Source organism: Cheilinus undulatus, linkage group 22 (assembly GCF_018320785.1).
Source record: "Cheilinus undulatus linkage group 22, ASM1832078v1, whole genome shotgun sequence".
Lineage (NCBI taxonomy): Eukaryota > Metazoa > Chordata > Actinopteri > Labriformes > Labridae > Cheilinus > Cheilinus undulatus.
Genome location: NC_054886.1, coordinates 11,249,771 through 11,262,496, shown reverse-complemented (window position 1 = coordinate 11,262,496; position 12,726 = coordinate 11,249,771). Strand labels below are relative to the sequence as shown.

The 12,726-nt window shown below is 44.1% G+C and overlaps 1 protein-coding gene across 1 annotated transcript in view; it reads right to left on the bottom strand.

Moving 5' to 3' along the window:
• The window catches only part of zanl (zonadhesin, like), a 70,638-nt gene that overhangs the window by 39,954 nt on the left and 17,958 nt on the right, over positions 1–12,726 (bottom strand). Inside the window, 19 exon segments of the mRNA XM_041780108.1 lie at positions 476–617; positions 2,120–2,258; positions 2,829–2,957; positions 3,059–3,207; positions 3,307–3,551; positions 4,570–4,708; positions 4,838–5,034; positions 5,587–5,728; positions 7,230–7,368; positions 7,941–8,069; positions 8,171–8,319; positions 8,410–8,654; positions 8,818–8,959; positions 9,077–9,270; positions 9,363–9,425; positions 9,576–9,714; positions 9,844–10,040; positions 10,593–10,734; positions 12,237–12,375. Of these exon segments, the coding sequence (XP_041636042.1) occupies positions 476–617; positions 2,120–2,258; positions 2,829–2,957; positions 3,059–3,207; positions 3,307–3,551; positions 4,570–4,708; positions 4,838–5,034; positions 5,587–5,728; positions 7,230–7,368; positions 7,941–8,069; positions 8,171–8,319; positions 8,410–8,654; positions 8,818–8,959; positions 9,077–9,270; positions 9,363–9,425; positions 9,576–9,714; positions 9,844–10,040; positions 10,593–10,734; positions 12,237–12,375 (2,960 nt within the window).

The window sequence follows — 12,726 nt, the reverse complement described above, 5'->3', positions numbered from 1 at the left end:
CAGAATTACTCCTGCAATACTTAAACAACTCAGAGTACCCAGACAATTGTATTTGCTGTGTTTCAAAAATGGTTAAAGCCACTTGAACTTCACTCATTAATTATTAGACTTCTTCTTTGAAAGCAGAATTGATAATTATTGATTGACTTCAGGATCTTTTCAGCTCAGCAAGAAGACGCTATTTTGGGCTTCTTGGAGACTCTTTATTTAGCACCATTTGGGATTCATCAGAGCAGCCAAATTTAGCAAAAGCAAGTTTAAACTGCTGGTGATCAGTGTGTCATAGCAGCTGCCGTTGCCTGCCCTTTCATCTGACCCTTTTTTTTTTGTTGTACTTTTCAAATTAACTGGGCCCCAATTAGGATGACCAGGATACTAGAACTTCCCATCTTTACCAAGTTGATCCAGCCCAGCCCTCCCTAATTTCCTCTATGCACCAATCAGCTGTCTGTTCATTCACTTGGTCAGTACTCACGGCAGAAGGTCTCATTCCTCCAGGGTCCAATGTTGACCCCACGGTCCTGGCATTCATTGACGTATGCTTCAATGGCTTCACACAGAATGTTCTGAGCTCCATCCAGCTCACATAGATCAAAGACACAGTCCCTGAAGTAATTCTGGAGACAAGACAAGATTTTGTCACCAAACACAAAAAAACTAATGATTGGACAATTAAGGACAATCATGACTTCTATAAAGATTTCAGGTGCAAGGAATCTTCATATCTGCAGCTTTTCAGAGTTACCAAATAGAGATGTAAAACATAAACCTATAACCAGGATTGAATGTTGACTTCGTTTAAAATATAAAAAAGAACACGATTGTGTTGTTGTTGTGTATTTCAATTTTCATTCCTGTCCCAGCACTTAATTCCCACCTTACTGTGGTGCAGGGTTTTGCTTGTCCACTAATGAATCCTGGCCAGACATAAGACACAAGGTCATTGCTGTTGGGCTCAGCCATGTGGACAACAAAGACTCAGGCCTAGCAAGCACTGTAGAAACCTGGTTTTGTAGGCTGGAGAGACATTTCAAACAAAGCATCAGGAGACCTGAGAGACTCATCTTTACGGGAGTCCTGGTAGCACTTCCCACTGAGGTGTGAAAAGGACACATTATTTTCTCTGATAGGGGGTCCACAGCCAATAAATTTGTCCTGTGACCCCCCTCATCGCCATTCCAGCAGCAGGCCAGCTTGCTTCAACTGTGTTGATTTGTTCCCTACCTTTAGCACCCAGAGCTTTCCCTCATCCCTTTCTTTGACATCAAGGAATGACCCCGACAAGAGAGCCACAGACAGCCCCTGGAATCTGAAGGACACTGAAAGAACTCTGCTGCTGCCCCCCAAAAAGAGGACAGAGCCTTGCTCTCATCAGAAAGTTGATACCTTCTGCAAGAAATGTTCCACTTGCATGAAGAAACCACAGAAGTCTCTGCTTATGTGTTATTGATTGATTTTGCTGTGCCCATTTATGTCCAGTACAGTTCTTTCACCTACACAAACACTCATGTGACTCCTGTCAGAATCCTCAAGAGATTGGGCATGGGTTGGCACAGACCGGGACAACGGTCATCAGGAGGTTGGAGCAGTACAGGACCAAAGTGGAAGCAGCAAAGTGCCAAAGTGGCATATGCTCCCATGAATGTCACCAAAAACACCAAGAAAAAACTGTTTTGAGTCTGTAGCCTTCTTGGAATCATTAGCTGAGGCTCAGAAAGGGGTTCCATCTAGGACCTCCACAGTTCTATTGGGGGACTGAAATGCCCTCCTAAGCACTGTTGGAGAACCTTGGTGGGGAGATCGGATTGAATGACCTCCTTGATCTGAACTCAAGTGGTGGTGCTGCGACTCAGCCCTTGTGCAAGTCATGGACTGGCTATGACGATCATCATGTAAAAGGTAATTCATGAGTGCAAGTAGTACCAGATTACTGATCATCTTTGTAGCTGTATCATCAGATCCCTTCTTGCAGGTCTTGGACCCTCAGGTGAACTGAGGCCCAGAGCAGTTAACTGATGTTTTAATAATGTTCTACGGTGTTTTAGCATTTTACCCGGAATTCTTCACATGGTAGTTATTCAAAGTGTGCATTTGTGTTTGAATGTATGCAGTGACTTACATTGGGGTTGACTTTGGGGTGGCACACAGCAAAAGGACCCGTTTTGTCCAGAAGAATGCCACAGTATCCAGAGCTTTCATACAGGTCCTGTTCGTCGTCATTACAATCAGGGATGGTGGTGTTCGGTTTCTTGTTACACCTGCCAACATAGATTAACAGTTAAAGAAGCTCTGTTTCAGGAAGTCAGTCAGATTTATCTCTGGTTATTGATGATAGGTTCAAACTGGGAGAAGACCCCAGACTCTATCTGGAACTCTATGGAGGGACTTGGAAAACTTAACATTTTCCATTGCTGGAGAAAGGAGCATCTGGAATACCTGGTTGAGAATGCTGCCTTGGCAACAACATCTCTGTTGATTGCAAGAGGTCGGTTGGATGTTTTAACAGGATTCTGGCTGAACCAGCCATCCCATTCCTGCTGCTCAGCAACATTTTTTTGGCTGCCCTTGGATTCAGAGAAATTCTAGGCAAAAGAGGATACATAATCCATCTATCTAGCTCGGGACCAACCCTCATCGGAAGGCTAAATAAAACCTCCAAATGGAGGTCTATAGGAAGATCACAAGCTGCCTCAACTGGGTTGATTCGAGGTGAAGAGTAAGGTTTGCTTCAATCCCCATCCAATGACCGGCCTTTGGATAAATTACATTTGAACAATACTGGGAAAGTCTTTTAGAGGGATCCAGAAATACAAACACATGCTGCTTACTCTGGATCAGTGTTCCAGCTGTGTCCGAAGTCGTTGGGGTTGTTGGTCAATGATCCATCTGGTTTACGGAAGTCGTCTTTGGTGTCTCCATCATAGTTTCCACACAGTCCACAGAGTAAGTCACGATAGCTGTAAATGATAAAAATTCAGACTTGATTTCCTGGAAAAATCAGTGGAACCAAGTTGAAAACCTTGCAAGATTTTGACAAGTTGACTTAATTTTTACTCACTCTTTGATGATTTTGACGTCCATGAAGTGGTTCCCATCATAGCGAACAGTTAAACCAAAGTCTGTTGTAACTGTGTAGTGCTTTCCGGATTTGTGTACTGAGACACCAGGGGCCGGAGACACAGGCAGGTTGACATTGGTCCCATTCACCTGGATTAAAAAAAAAAAAAAGAAAGGAGTTAATCGGTTGTAAAATAGACTTATTTTCCATCAAAGCAATCTGTGTCCATTCCTCTCCTCATTCCTTACCTGGACGGTTCCACCTTTGAGAATTGAGATCTTCACCTGACGTACATACACATGTACAGCTTTCACATAGGAGATGGTGGGCCTGTTGTAGCGGTTTTCATTGTCAGCATGGACCTCAAAGTACTGCAGAGATGTTGTATTACAAGGTGCAGACATCAAATAGCTGCAGTTGCCCATGAAGTTGTACTTTCGTTTGTCAAAGGTGGTGTAATGGGGATCACCAGATGCTATGCAGGAAGATGTTCCTAAAGGAAATAGAAAAGGATAACTGGTTGAACTCAAAGGTTTAGTTTACACAACTTACAGAGTCAGAATAAAGCCGTTGGTGACAGATCCTCCTAAGTGGCTCTTCAAAGGGAAAACGATTAAAAGACATTAAAAGATTATCAGGGATCAAGTTCTATGTTGGAGAACCTCATATCAAGAGATCTCCAGGGAACCTGTTATCAGAGGACAAGGTTGAGCTGAGGCATATCAGGAACAGTTTCTGTTACCTTTAGGATAGCAGCCTGAAACACCATCAACCTCCCGACACTCCTCAGTGATATCACAGGAGTTGTCAACACATTCCAAAGAGTAGTTCCCTGCACAGCGACACAGCTCTGAGCAGCCGTCCCCGTATATGATCTCCCCAGGCTGAAACGACATTCATCGAGAATCAGGACCAGTAAGGATTTCAGAGTCTCCCTGGGTTTACTCAGTAGAACCTCCCTCATGAGTCTGATAAATTCCTGAATATGGAGAATAATAGGCAGGATGTCTGACCTCATAGTAGTTGTTGTTGTCATCCAGGCAGCCACATTGCTCCAGTGGCACACAGTGCCGTCCCTTGAAGACAAAGCCTGGTTTGCAGAAGCAGCCACTGATACAGGAGCCAGTGCAGTTGGTGGAGGGTTCCTGACAGGTGGGGATACAAGCTGGACCACAATCGATGTATTCTGCATTAGGAGGACATGGATCTGGACAGCAGAAACACAACAGCTGGTTAATGGGAATATAGAACAAAACAGGAAGAGCACCAGAACCAAACTTTGACAATGGCATGGCATACTTGGTGTTGTGGTGGTGACTGGTTTTGGAGTTGTCACAGGTGGTCGAGGAGTTGTTGGTGGTGCTGGAAATAAAAAATAACAGTTTGAACATGAGACAACCTATGGCTGACACATCTCATACATGTTTAAAAACATTTCACTTAGATTAATATCTGGATTGTCCTCCAGAATCTGTGGGTTAATCTTATTCCTCATTTGGTTGCTTAATTACCAATGGGATAGCATCCCAGCTCTCCATTCTGGTTTTTACATTCAGTCATAGGGGGGCATACATGGGCTGAACAGGTAACGTCAGGGGCGTTACATACGCACTTCAGCAGGCAGTCATCATCATAGAATTCATCTCCAGGCTAAAACGCACAAAAACAAACATTTCAACTGTAAATGTACATTTTAAAAAGACACTGAGAGATGTCAGGATGACAAGCCCCTACCCTTAACCATCAGATTGTTTTAACCCTGCTCTGAGTTTAGCCTACCTCATAGTACTGTCCGTTGGTGTGATTGCATCCACAGGAACTCTGGCTAACACACTTTCCAGCACTCAGGATGTAGCCGGGGTCACACACACAGCCTTCAGTACATGGTCCACTACAGTGCTGAGGTCTTCCTGAGCAGGTGTCCTGACAGGGGTCTGCACAGGGCTCATAGTGACTGTTTGGGGGGCATGCCGGAGCTGGAGGAAGAAGGAAAACCGAAGTCAGTGACAGGGGTGATGGAGACTGGAAATAAGTCTATGGCCTATCAACGTCTCAGAATTACTCCTGCAATACTTAAACAACTCAGAGTACCCAGACAATTGTATTTGCTGTGTTTCAAAAATGGTTAAAGCCACTTGAACTTCACTCATTAATTATTAGACTTCTTCTTTGAAAGCAGAATTGATAATTATTGATTGACTTCAGGATCTTTTCAGCTCAGCAAGAAGACGCTATTTTGGGCTTCTTGGAGACTCTTTATTTAGCACCATTTGGGATTCATCAGAGCAGCCAAATTTAGCAAAAGCAAGTTTAAACTGCTGGTGATCAGTGTGTCATAGCAGCTGCCGTTGCCTGCCCTTTCATCTGACCCTTTTTTTTTTGTTGTACTTTTCAAATTAACTGGGCCCCAATTAGGATGACCAGGATACTAGAACTTCCCATCTTTACCAAGTTGATCCAGCCCAGCCCTCCCTAATTTCCTCTATGCACCAATCAGCTGTCTGTTCATTCACTTGGTCAGTACTCACGGCAGAAGGTCTCATTCCTCCAGGGTCCAATGTTGACCCCACGGTCCTGGCATTCATTGACGTATGCTTCAATGGCTTCACACAGAATGTTCTGAGCTCCATCCAGCTCACATAGATCAAAGACACAGTCCCTGAAGTAATTCTGGAGACAAGACAAGATTTTGTCACCAAACACAACAAAACTAATGATTGGACGATTAAGGACAATCATGACTTCTATAAAGACTTTAGGTGCAAGGAATCTTCATATCTGCAGCTTTTCAGAGTTAACAAATAGAGATGTAAAACATAAACCTATAACCAGGATTGAATGTTTACTTCGTTTAAAATATAAAAAAGAACACGATTGTGTTGTTGTTGTGTATTTCAATTTTCATTCCTGTCCCAGCACTTAATTCCCACCTTACTGTGGTGCAGGGTTTTGCTTGTCCACTAATGAATCCTGGCCAGACATAAGACACAAGGTCATTGCTGTTGGGCTCAGCCATGTGGACAACAAAGACTCAGGCCTAGCAAGCACTGTAGAAACCTGGTTTTGTAGGCTGGAGAGACATTTCAAACAAAGCATCAGGAGACCTGAGAGACTCATCTTTACGGGAGTCCTGGTAGCACTTCCCACTGAGGTGTGAAAAGGACACATTATTTTCTCTGATAGGGGGTCCACAGCCAATAAATTTGTCCTGTGACCCCCCTCATCGCCATTCCAGCAGCAGGCCAGCTTGCTTCAACTGTGTTGATTTGTTCCCTACCTTTAGCACCCAGAGCTTTCCCTCATCCCTTTCTTTGACATCAAGGAATGACCCCGACAAGAGAGCCACAGACAGCCCCTGGAATCTGAAGGACACTGAAAGAACTCTGCTGCTGCCCCCCAAAAAGAGGATAGAGCCTTGCTCTCATCAGAAAGTTGATACCTTCTGCAAGAAATGTTCCACTTGCATGAAGAAACCACAGAAGTCTCTGCTTATGTATTATTGATTGATTTTGCTGTGCCCATTTATGTCCAGTACAGTTCTTTCTCCTACACAAACACTAGTGTGACTCTTGTCAGAATCCTCAAAAGATTGGGCATGGGTTGGCACAGACCGGGACAACGGTCATTAGGAGGTCCAAGCAGTACAGGACCAAGGTGGAAGCAGCAAAGTGCCAAAGTGGCATATGCTCCCATGAATGTCACCAAAAACACCAAGAAAAAATGTTTTGAGTCTGTAGCCTTCTTGGAATCATTGGCTGGGGCTCAGAAAGGGGTTCCATCTAGGACCTCCACAGTTCTATTGGGGGACTGAAATGCCCTCCTAAGCACTGTTGGAGAACCTTGGTGGGGAGATCGTATTGAATGACCTCCTTGATCTGAACTCAAGTGGTGGTGCTGTGACTCAGCCCTTGTGCAAGTCATGGACTGGCTATGACGATCATCATGTAAAAGGTAATTCATGAGTGCAAGTAGTACCAGATTACTGATCATCTTTGTAGCTGTATCATCAGATCCCTTCTTGTAGGTCTTGGACCCTCAGGTGAGCTGAGGCCCAGAGCAGTTAACTGATGTTTTAATAATGTTCTACGGTGTTTTAGCATTTTACCTGGAATTCTTCACATGGTAGTTATTCAAAGTGTGCATTTGTGTTTGAATGTATGCAGTGACTTACATTGGGGTTGACTTTGGGGTGGCACACAGCAAAAGGACCTGTTTTGTCCAGAAGAATGCCACAGTATCCAGAGCTTTCATACAGGTCCTGTTCGTCTTCATTACAATCAGGGACGGTGGTGTTCGGTTTCTTGTTACACCTGCCAACATAGATTAACAGTTAAAGAAACTCTGTATCAGGAAGTCAGTCAGATTTATCTCTGGTTATTGATGATAGGTTCAAACTGGGAGAAGGCCCCAGACTCTATCTGGAACTCTATGGAGGGACTTGGAAAACTTAACATTTTCCATTGCTGGAGAGAGGAGCATCTGGAATACCTGGTTAAGAATGCTGCCTTGGCAACAACATCTCTGTTGATTGTAAGAGGTCAGTTGGATGTTTTAACAGGATTCTGGCTGAAAGAGCCATCCCATTTCTGCTGCTCAGCAACATTTTTTTTGGCTGCCTTTAGATTCAGAGAAATTCTAGGCAAAAGAGGATATATAATCCATCTATCTAGCTCTGGACCAACCCTCATCGGAAGGCTAAATAAAACCTCCAAATGGTGATGCATAGGAAGATCACAAGCTGCCTCAACTGGGTTGATTCGAGGTGAAAAGTAAGGTTTGCTTCAATGCCCATCCAATGACCCAGCCGTTTGATAAATTACATTTGAGCAATACTGGGAAAGTCTTTTAGAGGGATCCAGAAATACAAACGCATGCTGCTTACTCTGGATCAGTGTTCCAGCTGTGTCCGAAGTCGTTAGGGTTGTTGGTCAATGATCCATCTGGTTTACGGAAGTCATCTTTGGTGTCTCCATCATAGTTTCCACACAGTCCACAGAGTAAGTCACGATAGCTGTAAATGATAAAAATTCAGACTTGATTTCCTGGAAAAATCTTTGGAACCAAGCTGAAAACCTTGCAAGATTTTGACAAGTTGATTTAATTTTTACTCACTCTTTGATGATTTTGACGTCCATGAAGTGGTTCCCATCATAGCGAACAGTTAAACCAAAGTCTGTTGTAACTGTGTAGTGTTTTCCCGATTTGTGTACTGAGACACCAGGGGCCGGAGACACAGGCAGGTTGACATTGGTCCCATTTACCTGGATGAAAGGAACAGGAGTTAATCGGTTGTAGAATAAACGCATTTTCCATCAACGCAATCTGTGTCCATTCCTCTCCTCATTCCTTACCTGGACGGTTCCACCTTTGAGAATTGAGATCTTCACCTGACGTACATACACATGTACAGCTTTCACATAGGAGATAGTGGGCCTGTTGTAGCGGTTTTCATTGTCAGCGTGGACCTCAAAGTACTGCAGAGATGTTGTATTACAAGGTGCAGACATCAAATAGCTGCAGTTGCCCATGAAGTTGTACTTTCGTTTGTCAAAGGTGGTGTAATGGGGATCACCAGATGCTATGCAGGAAGATGTTCCTAAAGGAAATAGAAAAGGAAAAACTGATTGAATTCAAAGGTTTAGTTTACACAACTTACAGAGTCAGAATAAAGCAGTTGGTGACAAGAGATCTCCAGGGACCATGCTGGCTCTTCAGAGGACAAGGTTGAGCTGAGACATGTCAGGAACAGTTTCTGTTACCTTTAGGATAGCAGCCTGAAACACCATCAACCTCCCGACACTCCTCAGTGATATCACAGGAGTTGTCAACACATTCCAAAGTGTAGTTCCCTGCACAGCGACACAGCTCTGAGCAGCCGTCTCCGTATATGATCTCCCCAGGCTGAAACAACATTCATCGAGAATCAGGACCAGTAAGGTTTTCAGAGTCTCACTGGGTTTACTCAGTAAAACCACCATTAAAATTAAAGCATGTGCAATAACAAGCAGGATGTCTGACCTCATAGTAGTTGTTGTTGTCATCCAGGCAGCCACACTGCTCCAATGGCACACAGTGCCGTCCCCTGAAGACAAAGCCTGGTTTGCAGAAGCAGCCACTGATACAGGAGCCAGTGCAGTTGGTGGAGGGTTCCTGACAGGTGGGGATACAAGCTGGACCACAATCGATGTATTCTGCATTAGGAGGACATGGATCTGGACAGCAGAAACACAACAGCTGGTTAATGGGAATATAGAACAAAACAGGAAGAGCACCAGAACCAAACTTTGACAATGGCATGGCATACTTGGTGTTGTGGTGGTGACTGGTTTTGGAGTTGTCACAGGTGGTCGAGGAGTTGTTGGTGGTGCTGGAAATAAAAAATAACAGTTTGAACATGAGACAACCTATGGCTGACACATCTCATACATGTTTAAAAAACATTTCACTTAGATTAATATCTGGATTGTCCTCCAGAATCTGTGGGTTAATCTTATTTCTCATTTGGTTGCTTGATTACCAATGGGATAGCATCCCAGCTCTCCATTCTGGTTTTTACATTCAGTCATAGGGGGGCATACATGGGCTGAACAGGTAACATCAGGGGCGTTACATATGCACTTCAGCAGGCAGTCATCATCATAGAATTCATCTCCAGGCTAAAACACACAAAAACAAACATTTCAACTGTAAATTTACATTTTAAAAAGACTCTGAGAGATGTCAGGATGACAAGCCCCTACCCTTAACCATCAGATTGCTTTAACCCTGCTCTGAGTTTAGCCTACCTCATAGTACTGTCCGTTGGTGTGATTGCATCCACAGGAACTCTGGCTAACACACTTTCCAGCGCTCAGGATGTAGCCAGGGTCACACACACAGCCTTCAGTACATGGTCCACTACAGTGCTGAGGTCTTCCTGAGCAGGTCTCTTGACAGGGGTCTGCACAGGGCTCATAGTGACTGTTGGGGGGGCATGCCGGAGCTGGAGGAAGAAGGAAAACCGAAGTCAGTGACTGGGGTGATGGAGACTGGAAATAAGTCCATGGCCTGTCAAGGTCTCAGAATTACTCCTGCAATACTTAAACAACTCAGAGTACCCAGACAATTGCATTTGCTGTGTTTCAAAAATGGTTAAAGCCACTTGAACTTCACTCATTAATTATTAGACTTCTTCTTTGAAAGCAGAATTGATAATTATTGATTGACTTCAGGATCTTTTCAGCTCAGCAAGAAGACGCTATTTTGGGCTTCTTGGAGACTCTTTATTTAGCACCATTTGGGATTCATCAGAGCAGCCAAATTTAGCAAAAGCAAGTTTAAACTGCTGGTGATCAGTGTGTCATAGCAGCTGCCGTTGCCTGCCCTTAAATCTGACCCTTTTTTTTTTGTTGTACTTTTCAAATTAACTGGGCCCCAATTAGGATGACCAGGACACTAGAACTTCCCATCTTTACCAAGTTGATCCAGCCCAGCCCTCCCTAATTTCCTCTATGCACCAATCAGCTGTCTGTTCATTCACTTGGTCAGTACTCACAGCAGAAGGTCTCATTCCTCCAGGGTCCAATGTTGACCCCACGGTCCTGGCATTCATTGACGTATGCTTCAATGGCTTCACACAGAATGTTCTGAGCTCCATCCAGCTCACACAGATCAAAGACACAGTCCCTGAAGTAATTCTGGAGACAAGACAAGATTTTGTCACCAAACACAAAAAAACTAATGATTGGACAATTAAGGACAATCATGACTTCTATAAAGATTTCAGGTGCAAGGAATCTTCATATCTGCAGCTTTTCAGAGTTACCAAATAGAGATGTAAAACATAAACCTATAACCAGGATTGAATGTTGACTTCGTTTAAAATATAAAAAAGAACACGATTGTGTTGTTGTTGTGTATTTCAATTTTCATTCCTGTCCCAGCACTTAATTCCCACCTTACTGTGGTGCAGGGTTTTGCTTGTCCACTAATGAATCCTGGCCAGACATAAGACACAAGGTCATTGCTGTTGGGCTCAGCCATGTGGACAACAAAGACTCAGGCCTAGCAAGCACTGTAGAAACCTGTTTTTGTAGGCTGGAGAGACATTTCAAACGAAGCATCAGGAGACCTGAGAGACTCATCTTTCCGGAAGTCCTGGTAGCACTTCCCACTGAGGTGTGAAAAGGACACATTATTTTCTCTGATAGGGGGTCCACAGCCAATAAATTTGTCCTGTGACCCCCCTCATCGCCATTCCAGCAGCAGGCCAGCTTGCTTCAACTGTGTTGATTTGTTCCCTACCTTTAGCACCCAGAGCTTTCCCTCATCCCTCTCTTTGACATCAAGGAATGACCCCGATAAGAGAGCCACAGACAGCCCCTGGAATCTGAAGGACACTGAAAGAACTCTGCTGCTGCCCTCCAAAAAGAGGACAGAGCCTTGCTCTCATCAGAAAGTTGATACCTTCTGCAAGAAATGTTCCACTTGCATGAAGAAACCACAGAAGTCTCTGCTTATGTGTTATTGATTGATTTTGCTGTGCCCATTTATGTCCAGTACAGTTCTTTCTCCTACACAAACACTAGTGTGACTCTTGTCAGAATCCTCAAGAGATTGGGCATGGGTTGGCACAGACCTGGACAACGGCCATCAGGAGGTTGGAGCAGTACAGGACCAAAGTGGAAGCAGCAAAGTGCCAAAGTGGCATATGCTCCCATGAATGTCACCAAAAACACCAAGAAAAAACTGTTTTGAGTCTGTAGCCTTCTTGGAATCATTAGCTGAGGCTCAGAAAGGGGTTCCATCTAGGACCTCCACAGTTCTATTGGGGGACTGAAATGCCCTCCTAAGCACTGTTGGAGAACCTTGGTGGGGAGATCGGATTGAATGACCTCCTTGATCTGAACTCAAGTGGTGGTGCTGCGACTCAGCCCTTGTGCAAGTCATGGACTGGCTATGACGATCATCATGTAAAAGGTAATTCATGAGTGCAAGTAGTACCAGATTACTGATCATCTTTGTAGCTGTATCATCAGATCCCTTCTTGCAGGTCTTGGACCCTCAGGTGAGCTGAGGCCCAGAGCAGTTAACTGATGTTTTAATAATGTTCTACGGTGTTTTAGAATTTTACCCGGAATTCTTCACATGGTAGTTATTTAAAGTGATCATTTGTGTTTGAATGTATGCAGTGACTTACATTGGGGTTGACTTTGGGGTGGCACACAGCAAAAGGACCCGTTTTGTCCAGAAGAATGCCACAGTATCCAGAGCTTTCATACAGGTCCTGTTCGTCGTCATTACAATCAGGGATGGTGGTGTTCGGTTTCTTGTTACACCTGCCAACAAAGATTAACAGTTAAAGAAGCTCTGTATCAGGAAGTCAGTCAAATTTATCTCTGGTTATTGATGATGGGCTCAAACTGGGAGAAGGCCCCAGACTCTATCTGGAACTCTACGGAGGGACTTGGAAAACTTGACATTTTCAATTGCTGGAGAGAGGAGCATCTGGAATACCTGGTTGAGAATGCTGCCTTGGCAACAACATCTCTGTTGATTGTAAGAGGTCAGTTGGATGTTTTAACAGGATTCTGGCTGAAAGAGCCATCCCATTCCTGCTGCTCAGCAACATTTTTTTGGCTGCCCTTAGATTCAGAGAAATTCTAGGCAAAAGAGGATACATAATCCAT